Genomic DNA, 24,697 nt, shown 5'->3' on the forward strand with positions numbered 1-24,697 from the left:
TCGTAGAATGTTATTGAATAAAATGAGAATTATAAAAAAAGCACTATAAAAAGGAAAAGGCTTTGTGAAATAATGAGCTTCTTATTTCTGTTAGGGTTTGAGCAGATGTTGAATGACCAGAGGTATGTCAAATGTAAGTTTGAAATGGTTAGTTCCAACTATAAGCTTCTTTGAAACACCTTAAATAATTATATCATTTGTCTATTATACCACAGGAATCATTTTTTTCTAAAATATGAGCCGGAGAATTCAATAGATTAGCAATAAAAAGAGTAATTTGTATACTGTATTATGTAATATTAGGCGATCTAATTACCTAATACTTTATATAATATTTTAAGAATAAATATATTGGTCTTTCTGGAAAACACATGGGAGGTGTTGCTTGTCATTAGATTTTAACTAAGACTTTACTTACTAGAAGCATTTCCGATTGTTGGCTTAACACTCCTCTCTCTATGTCTGGCATTTTTATTATCCTCCTCCTTTGTTATACTTTTGTCAAATTGTGTGAGAACCACAGTAGGTGTAGTAAATGAATGTAAAAACTACTTTAACTGTAAATATCTACATGAAAAACAGATCAAACTATTATAAAACCATAGCACTGTGGATAAAAATATACAATAAAAATGTTACTTGGTTTGAACTCTGCAAATTAGATAAGAGAACTAGCTTAAATGTCACCTCTTCTGCAAATCCTACTGTTATGGACTGAGTTGTGTTCTCCAAATTTATATATTGAAGTTCTACTCCTAAATGTGACTATATTTGAAGATAGAGACTTTTAGGAGGTGATTAGGGTTAAATGAAGTCATAGAGTGGGGCTTTAATCCAATAGGATTAAAGTCTTTATAAGAAGAGGAAGAGACACAAGGAGGGTGTGTACACAGATAAAAGGCCATGTGAGAACACAGTGAGAAGACAACCATCTCCAAGCCAAGGAGAGAAGCCGTAAGCTAACCCTGCTAACACTTTCATTTTGAACTTCCAGCCTCCGGAACTGTAAGAAAACAAATTTCTGTTGTTTAAGCACCCAGTTGTGGTCTTCTGTTATGCCAGTCTGAGTTAATACATCTTCCTATAGTTCCACTCATCCACCTAATCTATTTCTTCCCTCTGTGTTCTTCTTCAGAATATTGTCTTTCATGAAACTGACTCTTATGTATCTCTTTCTTGCACTAGCTGGCAACCTCAAGAATAAGAATATGCTGTATTTACTTTTATATTCAAGAATATGCTATATTTACTTTTATATTCAACCTCAAGAATAAGAATATGCTGTATTTACTTTTATATTCAATAACTATTATAAAACTAAGTAAACACTACCAACAATAAGAAAATATTTTGTATTAACAAGCATCTTCCTAAAATATACAAATGCCTTTGACAGAGTTGAGAAACTTAATTACTCATGTAAATGGGATTTGATTCAACTTGCTTTCCTCTTAAATTCCACTTGATAAAGGATTTATTGAGCAAATGGGCTTCTGTTTGGAAGAGATAGCTGTTAGATCACTTTAGTACATAGAGTAGAAGATGTGAGTACTCAGGCCTGGGTATTGTGGGGGAAATGTGAGTAGCTGAACTAGTAGGGAATTCCCCTTATCATCTTGCACCAGGTTCCTCAAATCTGTTACGTCCAGTGCTGGACAGGCCCACCCCAATTTGAAGCACAAGGTGATATTATATTATTATGTATAGTTTTTAAAAATCTAAATAGGATCTCATTCAAGATGATACCAAAGATATAGTTCTTTGACACTGTCTTCTATAATTTACTTTTTTCTATTAAGTTTTTAAATGTGGGTTTCCATCATTTTTTTGTCCCCTCTTTTCTAAGTATTATCCCCGGGCAATTTTATCCATGACTGATGTTTCAAAAAATTGTAACTAAGTAATCTTCCCTCTTGAGCTCCACTTGGAATTCCATACTCACCTCAATCTCTATCTATCCAAATGGAATTCATTATTTTTCCCCTCCAAAACTACTTCTTCCTTATATTTCATATGTGTCTTAGTCAGCTTGGGCTGCCATAACAAAATACCATAGACTGAGTGGCTTAAACAATAGGAGTTTATTTTCTTACCATTCTGGAGGGTGGGAAGTCCAAGATCAAGGTACAGGACCATTGGATTCCTGGTAAGAGCTCTCTTCCCAGATGGTCATCTCTCTGTGTCCTCACATGGCAGAGGGTGAGCAAGCTCTCTGGTGTCTCCTTTTGTAAGGACACTAATCCTATTGAATCAGGACTCTTCCTTTCTGATCTCATTTAACCTTAATTACTTCCTTACTTCAAATATAGCCACACTAGGGTTAGGGCTTCGGTAACAATATGAATGCCAATTCTACAAACTCATTTGCCTAAACCAAATACTTGAAATTTAATAACTTTCCTTCACCATGCTGATCCCAATTACTGACCAAGTGTTATCAACTTGCATCTTTAGTGTCTCTGTCATAAATTATCTCCTCAACTTAGGTCAGAATATCTTCATGTCTTTCCTATGATATTGTCTTAACTCTTCTTCCTATTTTCAGACTTACATAGTCTTTTAACCACAAGTAGTCCATCTTTTATGCTGCTTTTATATAGACTTCTTCAAATATAAACCTTATCCTGTTTCTCACAGTTTCTTGGTAGTCTGGACACTGGCTACCTCTCTTGTTTCAACTCCTGTAGCAGTCCTCCTTCCCGCTATGCTTCACGTGCCCAAGATGTGCTGTGATGTTTGTGTGTGTGACGCCTCTGTACCTTTGCTCTTGCTGTTTCTTTTGTCTAGAATGCCTTTCTCTCTTGATCAAATATATCAGATTTAGCTGTAGTGACACTTCCTTTTGAAAACTTTTCCTTACTCCTCCTGGTAGACATAGATTCCCTATATAGTATTCCTACTATTCTCCCTAGGCATTTCTATAAAAAACATAGACCATCATATTGAACTAGGTGATTACATGTCATATTCCCTGCTATTATATGCAAAGATATTAAGTCAAAGGACATATATATTTTGACATTCTCTGCGTCTAGCTTAATGCATGACACTTAATGCATACATACTGAATGAATGCATGAGTAAAAGAGAAAACAGAAACGAGTGATCTAAATTAATTAAATTCAGAAAAAAAAAACATTTTATGTAAGAAAATAAGGACTTTTACCATGACACATTTTTCCATCTCCATAAAATCCTTTTGGATATGAACCACAATGGTAGGAAGCAAAGGTATCGAGGCATTCTATTCCTGGAAAGCAAGGCTTGGATTCACACTCATCAACATCTTCCTGGCAATTTTTGCCTAAATAAAATATAGATTGAGTGTTCAAATAATTTAGATTGAAAAACAATATATGTCCAATCAAGTGCTCATTATTTGGTTTCTTTTGCTGTTTACGTATGTCCTCCTAACTCCCAAAAAAAGTTGTTATACTGTTTTTAAAACTTATTATGTAATTGAATATAAAATAATTAATTAGATTCTATTTAACATTAAACCAGATCTTCAATTGCATAAGAATTTCCCTATACATAAGAAGACTTCAGAAGTCCATTAATATTTTAGGGCAAAAAATTACTATATTACAGTAGTGATTTGAACTTTGTTTAAAAATTCAGTAACATATATATTTTTAACTTATTAGAATGGTTTCCTGCTTAACTTAAGAACTACTTATTCAGTCTAGTATTTCATTGGCTGTGAAAATCCATGAAAATCTCAATGTGCTGGGACAATCAGTCTTTCCTCAATAAAATTTTTGAGATGAAGTGTTGTACTTTGAAATGTTTAACAACTCTTTTGATTGAATAAATTCATAGTCATAAATGGATGGTAACTCATTATAGTAAAATCCATGAAGTCATCAACATTTGAATTCTTCCAAACGTATTCTGTAGCATAATAGTCCTAAATGAAAAAATTGTTATTTTAAAATGCTGAAGAAAATTAGAGAACAACTAAATATTCTTCTTAGTTCTATTATAATGTTAAAATAAATGCCTTAAATAGAGATATCAGATCAATAGCTGCATATTTTCTTATTTAATATTTACATCTATTTAGATTAACTAAAATATTAGCATGAGTTTTTTAAAAGCTCTGGGAAATTAAAGGTTGTCATTTATATATTTGAGATTTCTGGAATCAGACATTTTAGGACAATTAAGAGTTAACAAATATGTGAACATTTTTTATGATTTCAAATCTAACTTTATAACATGATATTTCTGTTAATGAATTAATAAAACCGCTCTTAAATGATGACTTTTTAATATTTTCTATGGCCATTTTCTTTATTCCATATTATATTTTAATATATATTTTACCTACCAAATATAGATAGAAATGTTTAGAAACCTGAAAAACACAATATACACATAGAATGTTTCTATTAAAATTATAAAAATGAAAAAAAATTGTAAGAATACATATATGCAAGAAATTTACAATTAAAAAAAGGGATATGGGTAGCAAATATATTTGTGATGACTTTTACTATAATTTTTAAATGTGTGTTAAAAATTTTAAGACCATCCATTTGCTTGGGTAATCTAAAGATGAAGGTTCTAAGGAGCTTTCCTTTCTAATTTGTTCACATAATAATTTTGTTCATGAGGAACCAAAACTTACCTTTTAGCTCAGGTGGACAATCACAGGAATAATTATGAAATCTACCGATACACCTGCCAAGGCCACAGGGGTTCAACTGGCACTCAATGGCATCTACTTCACAAAGATTGCCCTGGAAGCCAGGAAAGCAGACACACAGGTATGCTCCATTTCTTGGAGGAAATTTAATATCAGACACACATGATCCACCATTTAAGCAATTACAAGATTTCACAGTCAACTGAAAAAGAAACAAAAAATAAATGCTTTATTTTGCGATAAAATCATCTTCAGTTTATGCCCAGAAGTCATGATAGACATGTATGTTTATGTACAAGTAGGACCAGATCACACATTTTTTGCAAAAATATGTATATTTAATATAAAATAGTATATAAAAATAGTTTGATAAGACAATTATGTTTACTCTCAAGAGCAATCCAAAATATAAATGCTAGAAATAATTTTTTTAAATACTATATGATAATCAATTTCTGTAATGCAAGCAGAACACAAGAAAAAAATTCTTTAAGGTGGACAGAAGTTAATCACCAATCTAGATAGTAAACAGTCACTTGGTTATCATGATACCACAACATAGTACATAACTGCCCTTCATAATATTACCTCCGTGTGAAAGTGTTTCCCAAGTTTCAAGTGAATATAGGGCACAAAAGAACAGTATTGGGAGCTCGAAGCTGACAAAAATCAAAACAGTCAATTTAAAAAAGAAGACATAGTTCAGTTATTTCAAATCTTGTATTTATATTCTTGATTTTATAATTCAACATCTAAAATTCCTTCACTTGAAAGATAAAAGCATGTTGACTCTGAAAAGAAATAACCTGCCAAGAAGAGATCCTTGTGGTTAATGAGGCTGAAATGCTTAACCAGAGTCTAGAAGCTATTGCTGGCAGATGCCTCACATGAATACATTTCAAGAAAAAAGACAGACTGAGTTGCTTGCCTCCTGCTCTTTGTTCCTGCCATCTGAGCTGACCCTTAAAAGGGAATTCCTGAGATTGTCTTTCCATTACTAGGCTGAGACAGGCCCTGTCCAATCAGAACTGCATGGTTATATCCTCATTTGCATCTTTACTGACCAATCAGAGCAGCTCCATAATGACCAATTAAAATGCACAACTCCAACCAATCAGGACAATGCTATTTGGACCAATCGGAGTGTGTAAATTTGGAATCCTAATTTGCATATAAATGCACCAATCAGGGACTAGGGTGGGAACTTATAAAAGTGGCCTTCCCGCTTATTGCAGCAGAATGTGCTTTTGATGTCTTCAGGAGGCTCTGTCTTCCTGGCTTGCAAACTGTTTATATGAGTAAAATTTACCCTTTTACCTCACCAAGACTGGGGACTCTTGTGGGCTTTAGATTGATGCCAGTGACATTTTATTGACAGATATCAATCTTAGATTAATCATAGATCTTTCATATTTAATGACATGAATGAGTTTTCTATCCTTGTCATAATTAAGTCCAGAGGAAAATGGTCTAGGATTTAGTAATTCAGCTCTGTGCTCTAGACTTAAACCTCTCTGTAAGGTTTTAAATTCTTACAGAAATAGGCAAAATTTTGGCAGTTTAATTTTCCATGAAATATTTAATAGTTTAGTTCTTATTCATTAATTCAGAATATAAATTTTATTTTAAATTTAAAATAGTTATTAATTGAGTGGCATTTATGTAATTGTAAATAATACCTCAATTGTGACTTAGTTTCAGTGTTGCAGTCATTGCTAATGGGGAGAGTGAGTTGCTGGGGAGTTTGAGACGCTTTCTACATAAGAAGTCCTGCAGTGGAAACATTTGCTTCTTCAGGACAAGAGAACAAGGTAAAATGAATGTCAGAGCCTTTTGGATCAAAAACCATGAACTGGTACACAAAGTTTTCTCCATAAAATGTCTGTAATTTGTCTTGCTGTATTTGAATTACAGGGGGTTGGTTGTCTGTAACAGAGAAAACATTTACTTTTTGTATCTGTTTAGAAAAGGAAGAGGAAAAGTTTGATACAGAGAGTTCCCATTGAGACAGACTTTTGATAAAGTTTGAAATTTGCTAAAATTTCTATTACCTGTCTTCACTTTTTCTAAAACATTTCAAATAAATTCAACCCCATTCTTAGAAAATGTAAACATAAATGACAGGTACAAACTTCAAGCTTTGTTATGAGAATGTGAAAACACTTTGAATATAGCATAAAATGCATTTGCATTGCCCAGATTGGATGTACTGTCTCTTCTGTCTGAAATAGTGTTGGCAGTCTCACTGTTTGCTTTCATTCTCTATTTGCCCTCTGTCCTTTTCAGCTTTATTTTCTTTCTCTACACTCCCCACCCACCCACCTTCTCTATTTGTCGCTTCCTCTCCACGAGTGGATGATTCATTTGGCTCTCCTGAACTTTCCTTGATGTATCTGCTGCACCAATTACAATAATTGGAAGCCATTAGTCATTGCAAATCATCTGCTCCTCAGAAGTCCTTGTGGTGGCTGAGCTCACACACTGCAATGGTGGTCATTTTAGGGCACAGAGCGTTATCTTTGTGCTCATGAAAAGATTTAAAACATATTTTATATTGTATTATATTTTAAAATGTCCATTTTTCTTGCCCATGTGCTTAGTAGATAAAAAGAATAGCTTTATTTCATTACACTAGGTACAAACACTCTGCTTCCATCAAGAAAGCACTGATGCTAAGAGACAGTAGTTTTAGCTCCCATTCTTCCTCTGTATATATAAATATATTTACATGATTTACTGATTTTAACTTCCTCAACCTCAATATGAGGGGTTTGGAACACATATTTCAAGACCCATTATATGTTTGAACATTGTGAGTCTTTGAAGAATACCAAAGCCATTAAAAACATAGATACCAATTCAGAAGTTATATTGTGGTTTCCCTTATCTCTTGCACTAAATTCTCCCCCGAATTTCCATTGTGTTCCCATAATATTTCATAAGTCTTGCATCTGAGCAATGAATCATCTGACATATGGTTTGGCACAGTAATTAAATTTGCACATACAATAACATATATAGTGATATTACAAAGTACTATATAAATATAAGGTTTTAGGACTCCCTTAGATAAAATTACATTGGACCAGGGAGTAATTATTAGTAATTATATCTTGTATCTTATGATGCCTGGTCTTTTGACTACTGAAAGAGAATGTGAGGAATACCCATGTGGAATTATACATAGTTGTATTTAGGGAAGTGAAGAAATTGTATGGTATGTGACTCTAATTTGTTTTTGTTTTTGTTTTTGTTTTTTTTTTTTAGTGTGATGAAGTATCCAGACATTGTACCAATATTATACTCACAGAGTCACAGAATGATGGAGCTGGAAGGCATGCTATACATTATCAAGTCCAGATAATCTTATTTAACAAGTGATAAATATGTGGCTTCTGGCACTTAAATGGTTTTAAATGCCTTGTCACAAAACTGAAAAGAGGCGAGGCTAACAATAGGATTTAGACTTTTGGTGTCAAAGTAATGTTCTCTCTCCACAAAACCCACCAATCTTTACTGATAGACATTTCGACTACTTAAGTGGTGTTTGAGAGGCCATTTTGCTAGTAGCAATATGACTTGCACAAATTGTGTGTAGTTGAATTAACAATTCCCATTTCTTTCATTAATAATTCACATTTGCTTTCCTTATCAAATATTAAAATACAAATCCCATACCCTAATGTAGTATAATCATAGAGATTATATAAAATAAAAACATTTCATATTATATTTCCTTCCAGTAGAGTAAATTATGCAGTTATGAAACTAAATACAGTGTTCATGTTAAACACATTTATGTAACTTGTGGTTTAAAAATCACTTAAAATTATGTTCTATAAGAAATATTTAAATTAATAAAGAATAACTGTCTAAAAATTACCACATAAATTTTTAAATCTTAGGTCTACAAATCAAACAAGGGCTGGTAGGACCTTTATCTCCTTCAGTGTAGCAGAGGCCATCAATAATGCAAATATTTTCCTAATAAAAAATTAAAAATAATTTTTAAAACAGAAAAACACCAATCGAGATATAGTTAGTGTTCTGAAAAAAAAAATTTACAAAGAAGAAGAGCAGCATATATATCAATGATTCCAATGAAAGTATATCATAAATCTCTTTTGGTTAGGACAAATTTTTTCATATCTTCTAGTCATAAATGCGTGTTAGGAAACAAATAATTTCCTTTATGTATAAATGCTCATGGAACAGATCAGTATGGAGAAAATAAGAAAATACATATAGTTGGATCTCTGAGCAGAATTATAATTTATAGCTTATAAATAACATGGAAGAAAATTTTTTTCTTTCCATCCTTTTTACTACTAAACTCACGTTGAAAGTGTTTTATTAATATATATATTAAAAAAAGTGAAACAGATCTTTATTCCCAGCACATCTTATAGAATCACATTAGTTTATAGTTATCCTCTCTTCTTCTAGGAGTCCACTATGTGCTGTGAATATAGCAAAACTAAACTAGATCCATGGCATAATTATCTACACATGCCAATGAATATCATTATACAAAATAGTGGAAAGAAATGCTGACATGGACAGAAATATTAAATGTAACAATTATTTCTAACCTAGGAAGAAGACTAAATTTTGTTAAGGGTATATAAATTTAGTTCACTTTATAAAATTTCCTTTGACATTACTTGGAACATTGCATAAAAATTAGAACAAAATAGCTCAAGAGGATAAAATAACCATGAATAACATAATTTTAAAGTACTTATTGAAGGACAAGTAGAAATAAAATATTTCGGGGAAAATAGAAAACAATTCAAAAACAAAAACATTCTTATTGATAGATTCTGATTGCTAATCTTAAAGAAAAAACATTTAAAATTTCAAAATAATATTTTAAATTTTTTATACATGTAAATATTATTTGATGTATCCTTAAGTTTTAAAGAGCCGAGTGATATTAGATCCATAGCATCTGTGAAATATGCACCTGCCATGTGAGAGAGACTTGTTTATAAACCCAGTAGAGTGGATATAGATAAAAGGGTGTGGCTATGAGGATTCAGCTCAGGCTGTGTTGTTCTGTACCTCTAAAGTGGTAGGTATTTACATGGTTCAATGAATTTAGTTGACACACAAAATTCTCTAGTCCTATAAATGCTAGTCCTAAAAATGCTAGTCCTATACTTTTTACAGACCCTACGCAAATGCATGTCACTTGCCACAAAGAGATTAGGTAACCACAAAGAGATATCTTTTGGAAAATGATTATAACAATTTAAAAAACAAGGTATGTAACATTTCAAAATGTTAAGGGTAGAAATCTCTTCCTTGCCATTTGGAACAAGAGTTAGGGACAGAGTAACAATTTCAATTAACCGTGTATAAATTTAAGGAAGAATTTTCTGTATTAGTGTTTCAGATATGAAGGTTTTAAAACTACATTAATATGTTGACATGGAAAATGAAAATGTCCATGATGAAAGTGTAAAAATAAGTGAAAAAATACATACCTTTGTAGTGCATGAGTTCTTTTCATAGAGACCACAAATTTCACAAGCCCATCATATATGATCATTATTTTGGGATTACTGAAGCTGTGACCATCATTAGATACCTGTGAGATGTAGTTCTGTCATAAGATAATTTGTTCTAAATGTAGCTTCATAAATTATGAAATTTTAATACATAAGTCTTTATGTGTAAATATAAAGACTTTTTTACCTTTAATTGCCACTTCATAATTGATTTTTCACCTTTAATTGCCACTTCATAATTGATTTTTCACCCATGAGATCCATGATACCAGACTGATGAATATCAATAGGCAGCTGACAATCAACAGTTCTGCTGTTTTGAAAAACAGTATGTGCATAGACAGCTTCTCCAAGGACCCATTTACTGCTATTTTACTGAAAGCATAATGAGAAAACAAACTCTGTTAAAGTATAGGAATATTTTGCTAGTGAATTACATACAAATTTGATCAACATACAAATTTGAAAATACCTGGTATTATGAAATATATAATGAATTAACAAAAGTGAGTTTCATTCAGAATAATGAAAAATGTATACATCTTTATCTGATGTAAACTGCTCCTAATGACTCACACATTTCTTGCAGTTCAAATCAAAGAAGTTACCAATATTGGCCATATATACAATGGGTCACTATGTAATGACTTTTGTAGCAAGAGGAAACATGCTTGATTAAGTAGATGACACAGAGTGCATTGATTTTCTGCCCACAAACTTTGTAACTTCTCCTGAAAAAGCTCCCACTTTCTACTTCTACTTAAAACTGTCTATTCTGCCCTCCCTTCATATGTTCCCACAGAGCCTTTTATATGATCCACTTCCTTGACTACACTTGATTGGTCCAAGGGTAGACTTAAGCTGATCCAATGCTTAGATTACTTGAGATATTAACTTTGTACTGGAGGGGATATTGGGCAATTCTGCCTCTGATGTCTTGAGTAGCAAGAAACAAAACTATGGAGCTGTTGGCAGCTATGTTTTTTACTATGTGGCCAAAGCCAGTATCTAGTGAAAGGGAAAAATGAAGCCCACAAACTCAGAAAAACAGAACTGAGACAGACAGATACATCACACACATTTTAAATGCATACATACTGAGTCTCCACAGTGTTTTTCTCTGAGAATTGAGCTACATTTTTATCCTTGATTCTGTGAGAAACATACGGTCCTCATGATAAATATAATTTTTACTCAAGATAGTTCAAATTAATTTATGTAACTTGAAACAAAATAAATCCTAGTCAGTTCACTGTATTTAATAATTATGCTGAGTGAAATAAGTCAGACAAAGATAAATACCATATCATTTCACTAATATATAGAATATAAGGAACAAAAAAACCCCAAACTAATCAAAAACAGACTCACAAATATAGTGGTCAATTTTAGTGATGGATGGGGGAGGCAGTTGAGGGCTGGGAGAATGGATGAAGGGTTAAAAAAGTACAAATTAGTAGTTGATAGATGATCACAGGGATGAGGAGCACAGCTTAGGGAATGCAGTTAGCATTAATATATTGGCTAGGTGGAAAACCAGAGGAGAGAAGGAGCAATTAGGGGGATCATTTTATAAACTATATAAATGTCTAATGTACTGTATACTTGCGACTAATTAAAATAAATTTATAAAAAATATTAATTCACTGGTATGTCATGCTTAACCTATACATTAAGTATTTTTCAGTATTGAAAACGGATTGGGATCTAAAGAGAAAAAAAAAACAGAATAATTTTCTGGGTACTGGTAACCACATAGAAAACTGAAAGGATATATTTCATTGCCAAAATTTAGATTTAGATATTTTGAAAATTTGTACTGTAGAATGCTTTTAATCATTCAAAAAATGGTCATGGAGCTTGCTGATACTTCGATATTGAAAATCAGTAGGAAAAGGAAAGGAAGGCAAGAACATGCTAATCTGCAGCTAGTAGAAACTATCTTGCTAAAGATTTGATAATTGAGAGTGGGCCTCAGTATGAATCTCCATATTTAAGAGGATTATACAGTCTAGTCTAGCAGATTTGTCAGTGATTCCCCTCTAGCAGAGGAGCTTGACAACAATGTCTCAGGGTAGTCATGATATTGACACTTAGAGGAATACAGTGTCTCTTGGTTTCATGTGTTAAAACAAGACTGCAACCAATGACTGGGAATATAAGGGTCATTTCCATCCCTCTGTTTGGAGGGCCCTACCCAAAATGAGCAATGAATAGGGTTCTATTTCTTTGCCATTCATCAGTATTTGAGAGTATCTACATGTGCTGATGAAGAGAGATAACAGGAAAAGACAAATAAAACATATTTTTATTATTGCTATAACCAAGATTCAAATAAGGTATAGTGAGAGAGAAAGAAGATATTAAGCCTAACTAGCATAGTCAAGGAAGGCTTCAAAAAAAAAATGACATTTCTCTTCCTGACACTGGGAGCAGAAATGGAGAGAATGCTTTTCAGCTTGGCTGAAGGGAATAGCATATGAAAAGACAGGGATGCATGGAACAGCATGGTATTTTAGTACAGCACATGAAGGATGTTCATGTCTCCAAAAACAGGCGAGAGCCAGATCATGAAGGGTCATTCATTTCTAGGATAACAACTTAAATTTAATCCTATAATTAAGTTTAAAAATGAGATTCTGTAGAAATTCTGTGGAGGTTGCTTTTTCAGGAGGGAGTGAAGAAAAACATTGGTAGTTTGATCTCTAGCTACAAACATTTAAAATTATTACTTCCAAGGTAGAAAAGAGCATCTATAATAGGTTGCCCTTCATGTAAAAGAGAGGGATGTACCTTTTCTTTTGTACAAAAGAAATACATTAAGATTATACCAGAAAATAATTAGAGCGGACACCTTCAGGGGATGGAGATAGGGATGAGAAGACAGTGACATTTCTCTGTGTATACCTTTTGAATGGAGTCAGCTCTTGGAACCATGACAATATTTTGCATACCTTCCAAATAAGTAAATAACAAAAATCAACCAGAGTGTGCAGGAAATTCACAATGGAGTACAGGTATTTAAAAATAAACCTAATTGGATTACAAATGAAATTCATAAACACCGAACAGGATGGAAAAATAAAATAGCTAATCTAAGTAAATTTGGTTTTGGCTAGTAAACATATATTTTTTTTTCTATAGCTCAATATAGTGTGTTAGAGAATTCCAGAATGTACTCTATTTATCAGCTCTTTGGAGGAGGGAAACTGTTTGAGAATAAATATTACAGCCAGTAATATGCCTAAAAGTAAGTACAAAATGTACTTTCCAAGAGAATATAAGCTATAAAATTCTCTCTTGGCAAATCATTTAATAGTAGAGTAATGTCATATAATTTATTCTGCCAAGAAAAATAAAGAATCTACTCTCCTGAGTGACATTGAAGCAAATAAATTTATACATATATTACATTTTCTATTGTGTAACTTATTATTTCATTGACTTTAAAATATTTCATGACTCAGAAAGATTGTACTCATAAAATCCTGAAGTAAACATACATCTTTAGTATAACTACTTGACAAAAACATATACAAAAGTTATTTCCTCCTGTAAATTTTCAGTCTGAGGATTACATTTGGTTTTATCGATTTAGAGAAAAATAAAAAGAACGTTAAAATATGATTTGCTGTTTTGTTTTTAATTTACCCATGTAAAAACGTTCTAAATTCAAAGAGCTTTCTTTAAAATAAAATTCTACTTGAATAAAAAAAAATAAGAAAAATAAGACTGTATTAATAATCACCAAAAATAAGGTATGTTCAAAATGAGTAGTCACATCTGTGATAGTTTACTAGAGTTAACAAATAGGAAAGCTTAAAGGTTAATCAATTTAATCATTTTTCTGTTCACCTCTCTGTGGCTATAATACCTTTTGGGATTATGTTACTAATTGATACACCAAACTAATCCAAAATAAAATTAATCTGAATAACTCATAAACTTAATTGTTTTTCAACTCTGTAATGAACATACCTGCAGTTTAGTAACTTCACATTTAAATGAAAGTGATTCTTTGAAGCCTTGACTAAAAACTCTCGCCATCATACAATTATATTTTCAAACATTACAGAATCCAGCATACTCAAGCTCTATAATTTCAGGAGTCTTGTCTTTGGAAAAAAATGATAACAAAATAAGACATATGTTCTTTAATTTCAGCAAAAAATAATTATTTTCAAGGGCCAAATTAAAAACATGTAAAATAATATTTCAAAGTCTATCCCACATATTAATACAGTAATTAAACCATTAAATGTTAAGAGTAATCTTATATGAAAAGAGATGTTATCTATCATCAAACTAATAAAAATAGTATTACAGATACTACCAGTGCCTAAATATACAGGTTTAATTAATGTTTTAATTAATGTTGATATCAATTAAGGACAAATATTAAGAAATTACTACTATGATAGCTTACATTTTGGTTTTGGAATTTTGGTTTATGTCCAATATATGGGTTATAAGAAAAATATTTTTGTAATAAAATAGTGTAGTTAACAATGTAATGTATTAAACTTTTTTTAAATCTTTAATCTAAACTTTAGAAAAGAGTTATCAAAATTCATGTATGCTATCATTCTAATATTGGTGATGTTTTTATGTATTATTGCTATTGTGCATGCTACCATAATCTTAGGTGTACTTCTCAGTCATAGAAGAAAAATTTCTTCTAGCCATCAGAGCTAACTGACCTTCACTTGGTTATATCTCCAGTCTTAGTAAGATCACATATTACATAAGCAAGATCTGGTTGTCAAAATAGATCAATGAAATACATAAAAGTAATTTTGTCTAAGTACTGGCAAAATTTAAGTGAGTATAACTTTACTAGCAATAGGATACAAAACCATTATGTAGGTGTACCCAGAACCCTAAAAACATCTACAAAAAATTTTTAAAAAATGTTAGTTTATTTCTTTGTATATTTAACAAATGATTATTGAGCAACTTCTATTTTTCTGGTATTATTCTAAGTACTGGGAATACAGTAATGAATACAACAAAATTCCTAACTTCACGTAACTTGCATACTAATAATGTGAAGACAAAAAATAAACAAATGAAAAATGAATATAAAGTATATAAGTATTTTCAAGTCTATGGAGAAAAAAGTATATTAACTATATTAAGTATGATAAAGACTATAGGGTTGTGTGAGAAAAAGTATTTCATTTTAAATGACCTGAAAGGATTATCTTGTAATATGATATTTGAACAGAGATGAAAAGGAAGTCAGTCATGAAGGTTGTGGTGGAAGAATGCTCCAGTGGAGGGAACTAAGGTCCTGAGTTAGGAGAAGGCTTGGCCTCTGTGAGGACAGCCAGCAGCCACTTGAGAACACTGGAGAACAGTGAATTGCGGAGAGAATGGTAGATGAATTCAATGAGAGAGGAGCTTCAGGTTACATAGGGTTTTCCAGGCCATGGTAGGGACTGTGCATTTTACTTGGAAGGAGATGGAGAGTCATTATAAGGTTTTAAGTAGAGGAGTAATATGGTCTGATTTACATTTCAAAAGGATCATTTTAGCTGCACATAGAGTATAAAATCGAGAGAATCTATAATAATTCAGGTAATAGATAATGGTGGCGTAGACTGTAGCAGGAAAAAAAATAAAATTATTTGAAGCTAGAGCTGGATTTTCTAACGTATTTCCTAACGTATTAATGGATTTACTAATGAATTAGACATGAGGCATGAGGAAAAAAAGAAAAGTCAAAATGACTATACATTTTTTTAATAGGCGAGGCAACTCTTGGTTGACCTCACAGATTGCAAGGATCTTGTCAGCTTACAATCCCTTATTTTTTATTTTTTTTACGCCTACATCACCTGGTCTTCCTAAGTGGTCTCCTATCCAGTACTAACCAGGCCCAACACTGCTTAGCTTCCGAGATCAGATGGGATCGGCTTGATCAGGGTGGCATGGCTGTAGACGACTATACATTTTTAATGTGAGCAATTAGAGGAATGAACTGTGCATTTACTGAGATGGAAAAGTCTGCAGTTGGAAAACATGGTAGGAGGAAAATGTCTTTCTTTAATATATTGAGACAAAGTCTGTCCCATATAAATGGGTTATAGAGAAAAATTTAAAAAATTAGTATAATTAGTGAAATATTATAAACAATGCTTTAAAAATACTAAATTTGGGTTCTAGAAAAACTTATTTTCTGCCAGTAGAGGCACCAGCTGTGTGCCAAGGCCCCTAGGTCAAGATAACCAGGAATTTTCAACAAATAGCACAGAGACCAAAGTGGGAGGAGTGATAAGAGTGAGAGCGATAGTAGTAGAATATGACCGTTGACAGATATTGTGGTAGATCACATTGTGCCTTATACTTCAGCTTTTACTTTAAATAAAATGTGACACTTTTGAAAAATTATTACTATATTAGTTAATATAATTTGTTTTCTCCCCCTGTATTATCTGAACAAACCCTGTTAAAATCCTGAAGGTAAAAAAGAACAAAGATGTAACATTCACAATATCAAAGTAATGAGTTCTTACCATGTGAATCACTGCAATCATAGGAACTAAAGCCTGGGGAACATGTGCATGCCTATTGCATACACTGCCCATCACCACAGCATCAATTAGGGCATTTCAGTACCAAGAGAATATTTTCAATCAATTTGCCATGTTCTTTTGTGTTTTATTTCCCCTCTTCCAAAAATCCTTTCACATTTATTTTCTAAAAGGGCCACACCTGCTTCTGCCCAGCTAAGACCATATTTTAGGAGAACATCCTTAACACTGTCTAGTCTCTTCCCAAGAAAGGCAGTGCTTTTCTATGCTGGAGTTGGCTAGAGTCTGTTGACACAATACCAACGTGCTGTATTCTGTGCAGCCAGAGGGTGTGGGCCACATGGGGACAAACTCTTGGTGGATATCCTCTGTATGTTCCTCAGGGAAAAAATAAGTAAATTCTCCCAGGTCACTCTGGTTGAGACTTTGGAAGGCAAACAAAGGAAGAAACTCATAAACATTTTTCTGTTTCCACCTGTTTTGTCGATGCCACCCTGTTTCTTGACTGTGGTTAAGCGGGTTCTGTGTGTGTGTGTCTCATTGCCCAAAGTTTTTAGTGCATCTTGTTTCCCATTTTCAGGAAGTTTTTGTAAATTTAAATCCAGTTTGATTAGGTTCATGTCCTTTGTTTCTTGAGGAAAGAAATTCAAATTATTTTCTTCTCTAGAAAATATGCTTGTTTTTCCTTCTGACAAGAGCTTCTAAATTAATATATTTAGAGGTGATATCTAGTTCTGGTAGTAAGGAAGAGAATTTGATATCTTTGAGGTCTTTGCAATCTGAAACAATATCTGATTGAGAAACACTGTCCAGGTGATTAGAAGATGAATACAATGAAGTGGTGTCCAAGGAGCAGCTACAATAAGACAGTTTTTCAGGAGATCGCAGAGAGATTGGCATGGTGTCAAACATGCTTTTTCCTGGTAAAATTTTTCCACAAGGAAAACAGAAAAGAATAGTAATTTTGACATGAACATTTTTTTTCCAATTAGATGTTTCAAAAAAAGCAGAGTGTTGTGTCACCACTCCTTTTAAGTTAAATATTAATACAATAACAAATAAAAATCATTCTCTTTCTTACCTCCATTCATTAATAACAACAAAACAATTATTAAAAGTTTGATCAATTTTGATTCCATTTTTGTCATGGAAATCATTTTCTGAGTTTTCATCATAGGTCCCAAAATATTTCTGTAATCTAAACTAGGAGCTCTGATTGTGAGACTCATGCCCCATTCACTAAGGTCAGCACGGATGAATGCTCCAGAAGAAAACCGAAACTAAAATACAGAAATAAAAGTTGTTTAAGCAATATTCAATATGGATTAAGAAAAAAAGCTATTACTGAAGAAAATAAAAGCAAATTTATTTATTCTCTCAATATATAAAGAAAATGACAGGCATAGGTCCAATTTATGTATACATATTTATGTCAATAATATATATGTCCTCTGGAGAGACTGTAACTACTGTTTCTACTCTTGCCAATATTGTGTGAGAGATCTTTGATTTGAATTTCTTTGATTACTAAGATAGTAGTTTTTATATTTTTGTTGGTTATTTGTACTTTTGGACATATTTACCAGTTTTATTTCTTTTGTGAATTACCTTTTTATATTGCTCATTTTAATTGGAGTGCTTATTATACATTGGTGATATATGAGTAGTTCTCTATAACTTGTATGTTTTATATGCAGCAAATATTTTCCCGATTTTTTTATTTACATTTTGTTTTTTGATGATAAAATTCAAATATGTAAAGTTATGCTAAAAATTCTTGTTCATCTCAATGTTATAGAAATGGTCACCTATCACTTTCATTTAAATTTAATTTTTATCCAGATGGAATTTACTTTTTTGGAATATGAAAGGAAGATGACTTTAAAAATACAAATATCTCACAGATATAAAATTTTATTTAAAACTATTAATTACTTTATAATCTTGGCTCTTTTCCCTCTTTTTCTAATCTCTTCCATGTATCTACCAGCCTATTCCTAAGACAGAACCATCTGTAGTCATTTCAAAACTTGTTTAGCTATTCCTGAGTATTTATTTTTAGTTATATATATTTCATGTCTGTCAAATATACCATTTATTAGGCACTGTCAAATATTTTTATGAATAACCCACCATGTTATCATATTGAAATTTTAAATAAGGAAGTTTAAATTTGACAAAGTTATAACTATGTTCTGTCTTTTTGTATGTAGTAAGTGAAAAAAATTTTACTCCTAAAGTTAGTGTTAATCTACATGCTATTTTCTTAAAAAAATATATAAATAAATAATGCTGAGAATGATAACTTTTAACAGTAAAGAATCATACATACTGTGACTTTTCTTTCTAAGTAAGATTCACTTATCTTGATATTGCTGATTTCATCCTTGCTCTTTATAGATAAATACGGCTGTGATTCAGGTAGCTGGCCACCGCACATATCGAAAGTAACTACATCACCTTCTTCTTTGGCAACGAATCCGCAGTTACATGACACAGGATAGTGAAAGCTTCCACAGTCCCACTGACATACATGAACTTCAAAATCACGTGACATTCTCTTATAAAGCACAAACATTCCAGTATTGAAATTATTGTATACCCTATCATTAAAAAAAGTAAGTTGCATTAAGAATTGGTATGAAATATCACAATAGTATGTGGTTAGTCAGAAATGTGTATTAAATTTATTTCTATGCATTCAGTATATTTTGATACAAAAATGAAAAATCAATATTTATAATAGCTTTATATATCCTGAGCATTTATTTATAGAGCACTGAATAAAACAAAGTAGTAATAAACACCTAAATCTTCCTCACTAACTTTTGTTTCACCATTTCAAACAATTCCTATTTCCAGTCTTTTTTTCTACCCCTGCTTTAGTTTTCTTCATAGCACCTATCTTCCTCAGATGCACGATATATTTCCTTTATTAATTGTGTGTATATCTCTTTACCTCTACAAAGTTAAGTTCTATGAGAGTAGAGTATCTGTCTGTTTTGTTCACTGCCATACCCTCAGCACTTAGAACATGGTTTGTCACTTAGTTGTTGCACAATTCATCTTGTTGTGTTATAATGGATTAAATTAATCACTATTCTGCTTTCTCGAGGTTTTTCCACTAAAACTTCTAAGACTTTAATTATAACCATAAAGGATTCTTGCATGTAGGACCAGTTCCCACAACTTTTCACACTTATTCAAACTTCTGCAGTATCATTTGTCATTGGAGAGAATATATATCTTTCTCTAATATTGAATAATTTTACTAATAATAATCACATTACAATTTTTTAAAGAGAATAAATTACTTTGTATCATGAAGAAAATTTTGACTCAACAATGAGGTGTTCTTGTCATTTTCTTTAGAGACATTCCAAAATCATGAATTCAGTATAACTGAATTTAAATCCTTCTCTGCATATATTAATAGTAAGATAGCTTAGATTGCTTTTTCGTCATTTTGCCCATTTTACTTCACATTCCAGAGGCAGCTATCCAAATATTCATTATGGCTACAGTAGTTTTTCCCCTGAGTATCCTTTCCATGAATTAGAAGTGATTAATTTTATAAAAATAATTATAATGGGTTAGTTTAATCTTTTTGCCTTAAACCTTTAAGATTTTTTCAGTATGGAAAAATGCAATGACAGTAATCTCTAGAGCAAACAATTTAAGCACTATTAAAAATAGTCAAGCTAAAATGATTGTATGTGTAAGAATCTTCATTTTCACAAATTCAGCCTCACAACTAATCCACATATTTACTAAAATTATATTTTAAAGAAAAAAATATTCCACACAAATAAATTAGTATTTTGAAATAAGCCAGTGATGTCTATAAATGCTTTTCTTTCTAACCTTTCACTGGATAAGACTAAGAAATAATAAGTAGTATGATGTTAAAAACAACAACAACAAAATCCAAAAGAAACACAAATTACTAAAAGAAAAACTTTCAGGAAATTACCTGCCATTGAATACAATTATACGTGGTTCAGTAAATAAATAGCAGTAAGCAGTTGGGACATCCTTTACTCTGATCTTAAAAGCAAAGATATATTTGCAGTAAATATTATCAATTGTTAATTAATGATATACAATAAATTGCTTAGTAATCTCAATGATTTTTAAATTAATTATTGAAAAATGAAATCATTTAAAAATTGAAATCATTAAATAATTTTGAATTGAAAAGTTTATAAGGTATAGTGATAAAATACACAAGTCTTTTTTAAAGCTTCTATTGTGAAACTATTTTTGTTATTTGTCAACCTGGATGCTGTCTAGAATGTAGCTGTTCCACAGGAAATCTTCATTAACTATAGGTTTCACTATAATGTCTATAAATCTATTTCCATCTAGAGAAACATCTACTACAGCAGTGAAGTACTCAAAAGCATGACTGTAGGTTCCATTAGCATAGGATGATGTCCAGTGAAGGTCCACATGACAGGAAGACAATGCCAAATTTAAGCCTAGATGTTCTTTACCTATTTTATGGGAAAAAAATACATTGAAAAATTTTCTAAGGGAATATTCCAATCAGAACATATAATAACTTGATTAACATGAAACATCGATAGATTATTCTTATTTTTTTTGTCTAAATAAAACCAATGCTATTGAACTCTACCTGATCTTTACAAATAGTTAATCAACTTCAATGTATAGATGTATATTACTATTTACAATAAGATAATAAATTCATATGCACCTGGATAAAATTCAAAGAAAGTATATAAACATCACCTTTGTTTCTGTAAAAAAAAATATATAATTCTAGCACTGAGTAACAAAATTTGAAATTTTTTTCTGCGTAAGAACTGTGCCTTGTGTCCAGATATGTCTGTAATATTTCTTAGGGCTTTCACTTATATTCTGTCCATTGTCAAGTGATAACAGTGATTATTGATACAGAGTTCATCATATAGGTTTAATTATTGATACAGGGTTTATCATCTGAAAAAATAAAAAGTCAAAACAAATTAAGGTAGCGTATCTGTCTGTAATAAACTCTATATCTCCCAAATGTCCCAATATATTTAGAACCTCAAGATGCTCCCTTGCGTATGGAACAAAGAACAAGACAAAATAATTTGGAAAGAAGGTGGTAACAGAAGGAAAGGAAGGAACTCCAGGAATTTGTAACTAAATAAAAAGGGTAGATTCCTGCAGAAACTGTCTACAAAGGAAGTTTACACATATTCCAACTAATAATTACAAAGTCCTTCTGAGAATCAAAGAGGAAGAAAAAGTTGTTAAAAACTTTCTTTCACACATCATTTTCAGTTATAAAATTATATTTGTAGTAGATTCAAAATTTCTGAAAAAGCTTCTCTTCATGCATTTTGTTTCTAATATGTACTTTTCCAATGCACGTTAAAGGCAATAGAAACATCCAAACTTTAACCAGCTCCCTATGGTGAATATGGAATTCTATCTGGTTTAGATATAGCCCCTGACATCATTTTCCCTGGTCTATGGTATGAAGGCCAAGTATTGTGTCTCATTAAGCCTGTGAAAAAACAGCCTATCTTTGTAGAAGAACAGTAGGGGACACTAACTTGTTCTCTATGAAAGTGGAGATGTAATGGAAATACACTTAAAGATGAGATGAGGAATATACAGAATAAAATCCAGAAATTTCTTTCTAGAAGAGTATGAAAATTATTTTTAATTGACAAAGAATAAGAACGTGCAAACTTCTAAAATGTAGGAATACATTTAGGCTGTTTTTATATCACTATAGCAATGCTAGTCTTGTTGAAAGAATCGAGAGCATGCAAGTATAGTTTAAAGTACATTTGTAACTGAAGGAAATCTTTGCCTAATACAGTTTTGGAAAATATCAATAATATCATCCTCTTCTTTTTCCCTCTCATCAACTGTAGTAAAATTTGCATCATATGCTTTTTCAGAGGTAGTTTGAAGTAGAATTGTGTCAGTTTGAGACAGAGGGCTTAATTTCATGTTTCTGGGCTAGATTTCAAAATATAGTGTTGCTCATGATGCTCCTGAAATTTGATTAAGTAGGTGGGTATTATCTACTAAGTCTGTTTATTGTCAAGCATTTTAGGATTGCCTTTCTTGATTCCGCTTTCTACCTCCGTATTACCTCTTTTCCTGGCATATCATTCCCATGAGACTTCTTCTACTAGCATTTTTATCCTTTTGTTTCTCTGATTTAAGTAGAAATAATATAGATATGAAGACCTAGATACATAGTATTTGGTGTATTTACAAAACAGAATTTTATATCCTATGGTGAAAAGGTATGCAAACAGAATTGTAGTCTCTCCTAAAGGTTATATATATCTTAATTTATGTATCTCTTACATACTTTGGTCTCTGCTTCAGAGGCTTAAGAACAAAAAAAAAAACTCCTATCACTGGAGTATATGGTTTGTCTCCGCATATTTTTTCATTCTTTAGGAGAATTTCAACTTTCTACATGACTGTGACAGTGGCATATATGAGGCCATATATGATACAATCTATATAATTAATAATTTAAATAGAAGAGTTTTAAAACAAAAGCTCCCAAACATAAACTTACATTAGGGAGAAAAGTGCGCAGAATGCGTTATGAGATCCATGGTGCATAAGCTTGAACTTTTAGCATCATTTATCACACTCGAAAGGATAATTTGGAAAATCTTAAAAGAGCAGTTTGTCCCTCGGTCTCTGAAAACAAAGCAAAGAGAAGAATAAGCGAGAAGATGAGAAGGTGGAGAAAAGGAGTGGGAGACAGAAAAAGAAAGGAGAGGAGAAGGAAGAGGATATTGTTCATTATTTATTTATTTTTGTTTATTTATACTCTGAGCCCAGGAGGGATAAATGTGGATTGCTCTGGCAATCAAAAATTTGGCCCAGTATTACTAATATGATTGAAGTGTAATTTGATATATACATGCAACATAATTAATTGTGTGAGTACACTACAGTGACTTTCTCTAGGAAAAAAAAAGCATTAGTTATTATTTGAAATCTAATAATAAAATTAAATGAATTTAGCATCCATTACCTTGATCAACAGTTTTCAGTTTTAGTTGATATTTTGCATTCCTGATCAAGCTCACTGAATTCAGAACAAACGACAGGAATCGTGCTCTCTATTCTCAACTGGTATTCTTTTCCATCTTCTGATATAGTGCTCAATTCAGGTGGTAATTGCTATAGGAAAATATATAGGGTGGTCATATAAAAATAAAATTTGTTTCTAAGACTCAATAATTTTGAAAGGGCACTTTTTCCTCAATAGCTCATATTTTGCTAAATGAGCTAGCTAGTTGTAATAATTTAAGCACTTGAATTTTTGAACTACACAAGATCAATTAAAACCAAACCCTTAAAAACATCAGCAATGCACAGAAGAGTACCTGGAGTCACTGTACTGCTCTGACTTTGGGCACAGTTTCGTTCCCCAACACATAATAGCAGTCTGGTTGGAGCCTGCCTTAGTGATTCTGGTACTAAGTAGTGGGCACTAGGAAATAGAGGAAACAGAAAGATTCCCACCTCCTTTCATTTGTTTGGTAATGTTTACTGACATACCAGTGAAAAAGTCTATTTATCCTTAAAAATTAATATCATCCCTAATATAAGTTACAAATCTAAATATTTTTTAACACATAAATTAAAACATTATTACCACCCGAAATATGTTAACCTTCAGCTTATTTCTCAGCTTCTTCTTTCACAGTTGGATTCATGACTACTGAACTCTAGTACTGGTCCTAGCCTAGTTCACAGGCCAATCTTTTCTTGAGGCAGAGAGTTTTTACGCAATCTCAGTTCTTTGCTAGCTCCCCAAACAGATGACTCAGTAGGGAATAGTCTCCCTGTTAGCCTAATCAGAAACCGCACTGGCCCTAATGTTGTACTGAGTTCTCTCACCAATGTAGATCCAAAGAGTCTGTGTTCCCAAGGTCTATGCTATTCTGACAACATAGGTTACTCTTTTCCCTCCTTTTCCTGGTCCCTGCTGAGTA

At 32.0% G+C, this 24,697-nt stretch overlaps 1 protein-coding gene and 1 pseudogene across 1 annotated transcript in view; both read right to left on the reverse strand.

Annotated features, from left to right (window-relative positions):
* VWDE (von Willebrand factor D and EGF domains) overlaps positions 1–24,697 on the reverse strand; it is a 76,356-nt gene that overhangs the window by 23,184 nt on the left and 28,475 nt on the right. Inside the window, 22 exon segments of the mRNA XM_039862057.1 lie at positions 419–541; positions 735–752; positions 4,634–4,853; positions 5,217–5,310; positions 6,331–6,577; positions 8,521–8,635; positions 10,141–10,187; positions 10,190–10,244; positions 10,384–10,539; positions 14,143–14,279; positions 16,683–16,849; positions 16,851–16,952; positions 16,954–17,234; positions 17,237–17,368; positions 17,370–17,631; positions 17,782–17,884; positions 17,887–17,980; positions 19,033–19,303; positions 20,674–20,747; positions 20,979–21,196; positions 23,731–23,755; positions 23,757–23,879. Of these exon segments, the coding sequence (XP_039717991.1) occupies positions 419–541; positions 735–752; positions 4,634–4,853; positions 5,217–5,310; positions 6,331–6,577; positions 8,521–8,635; positions 10,141–10,187; positions 10,190–10,244; positions 10,384–10,539; positions 14,143–14,279; positions 16,683–16,849; positions 16,851–16,952; positions 16,954–17,234; positions 17,237–17,368; positions 17,370–17,631; positions 17,782–17,884; positions 17,887–17,980; positions 19,033–19,303; positions 20,674–20,747; positions 20,979–21,196; positions 23,731–23,755; positions 23,757–23,879 (3,064 nt within the window).
* Positions 15,993–16,109, reverse strand: LOC120602583 (uncharacterized; annotated as a pseudogene).

Source organism: Pteropus medius, unplaced genomic scaffold, assembly GCF_902729225.1.
Source record: "Pteropus medius unplaced genomic scaffold, Ma_sr-lr_union100, whole genome shotgun sequence".
NCBI lineage: Eukaryota > Metazoa > Chordata > Mammalia > Chiroptera > Pteropodidae > Pteropus > Pteropus medius.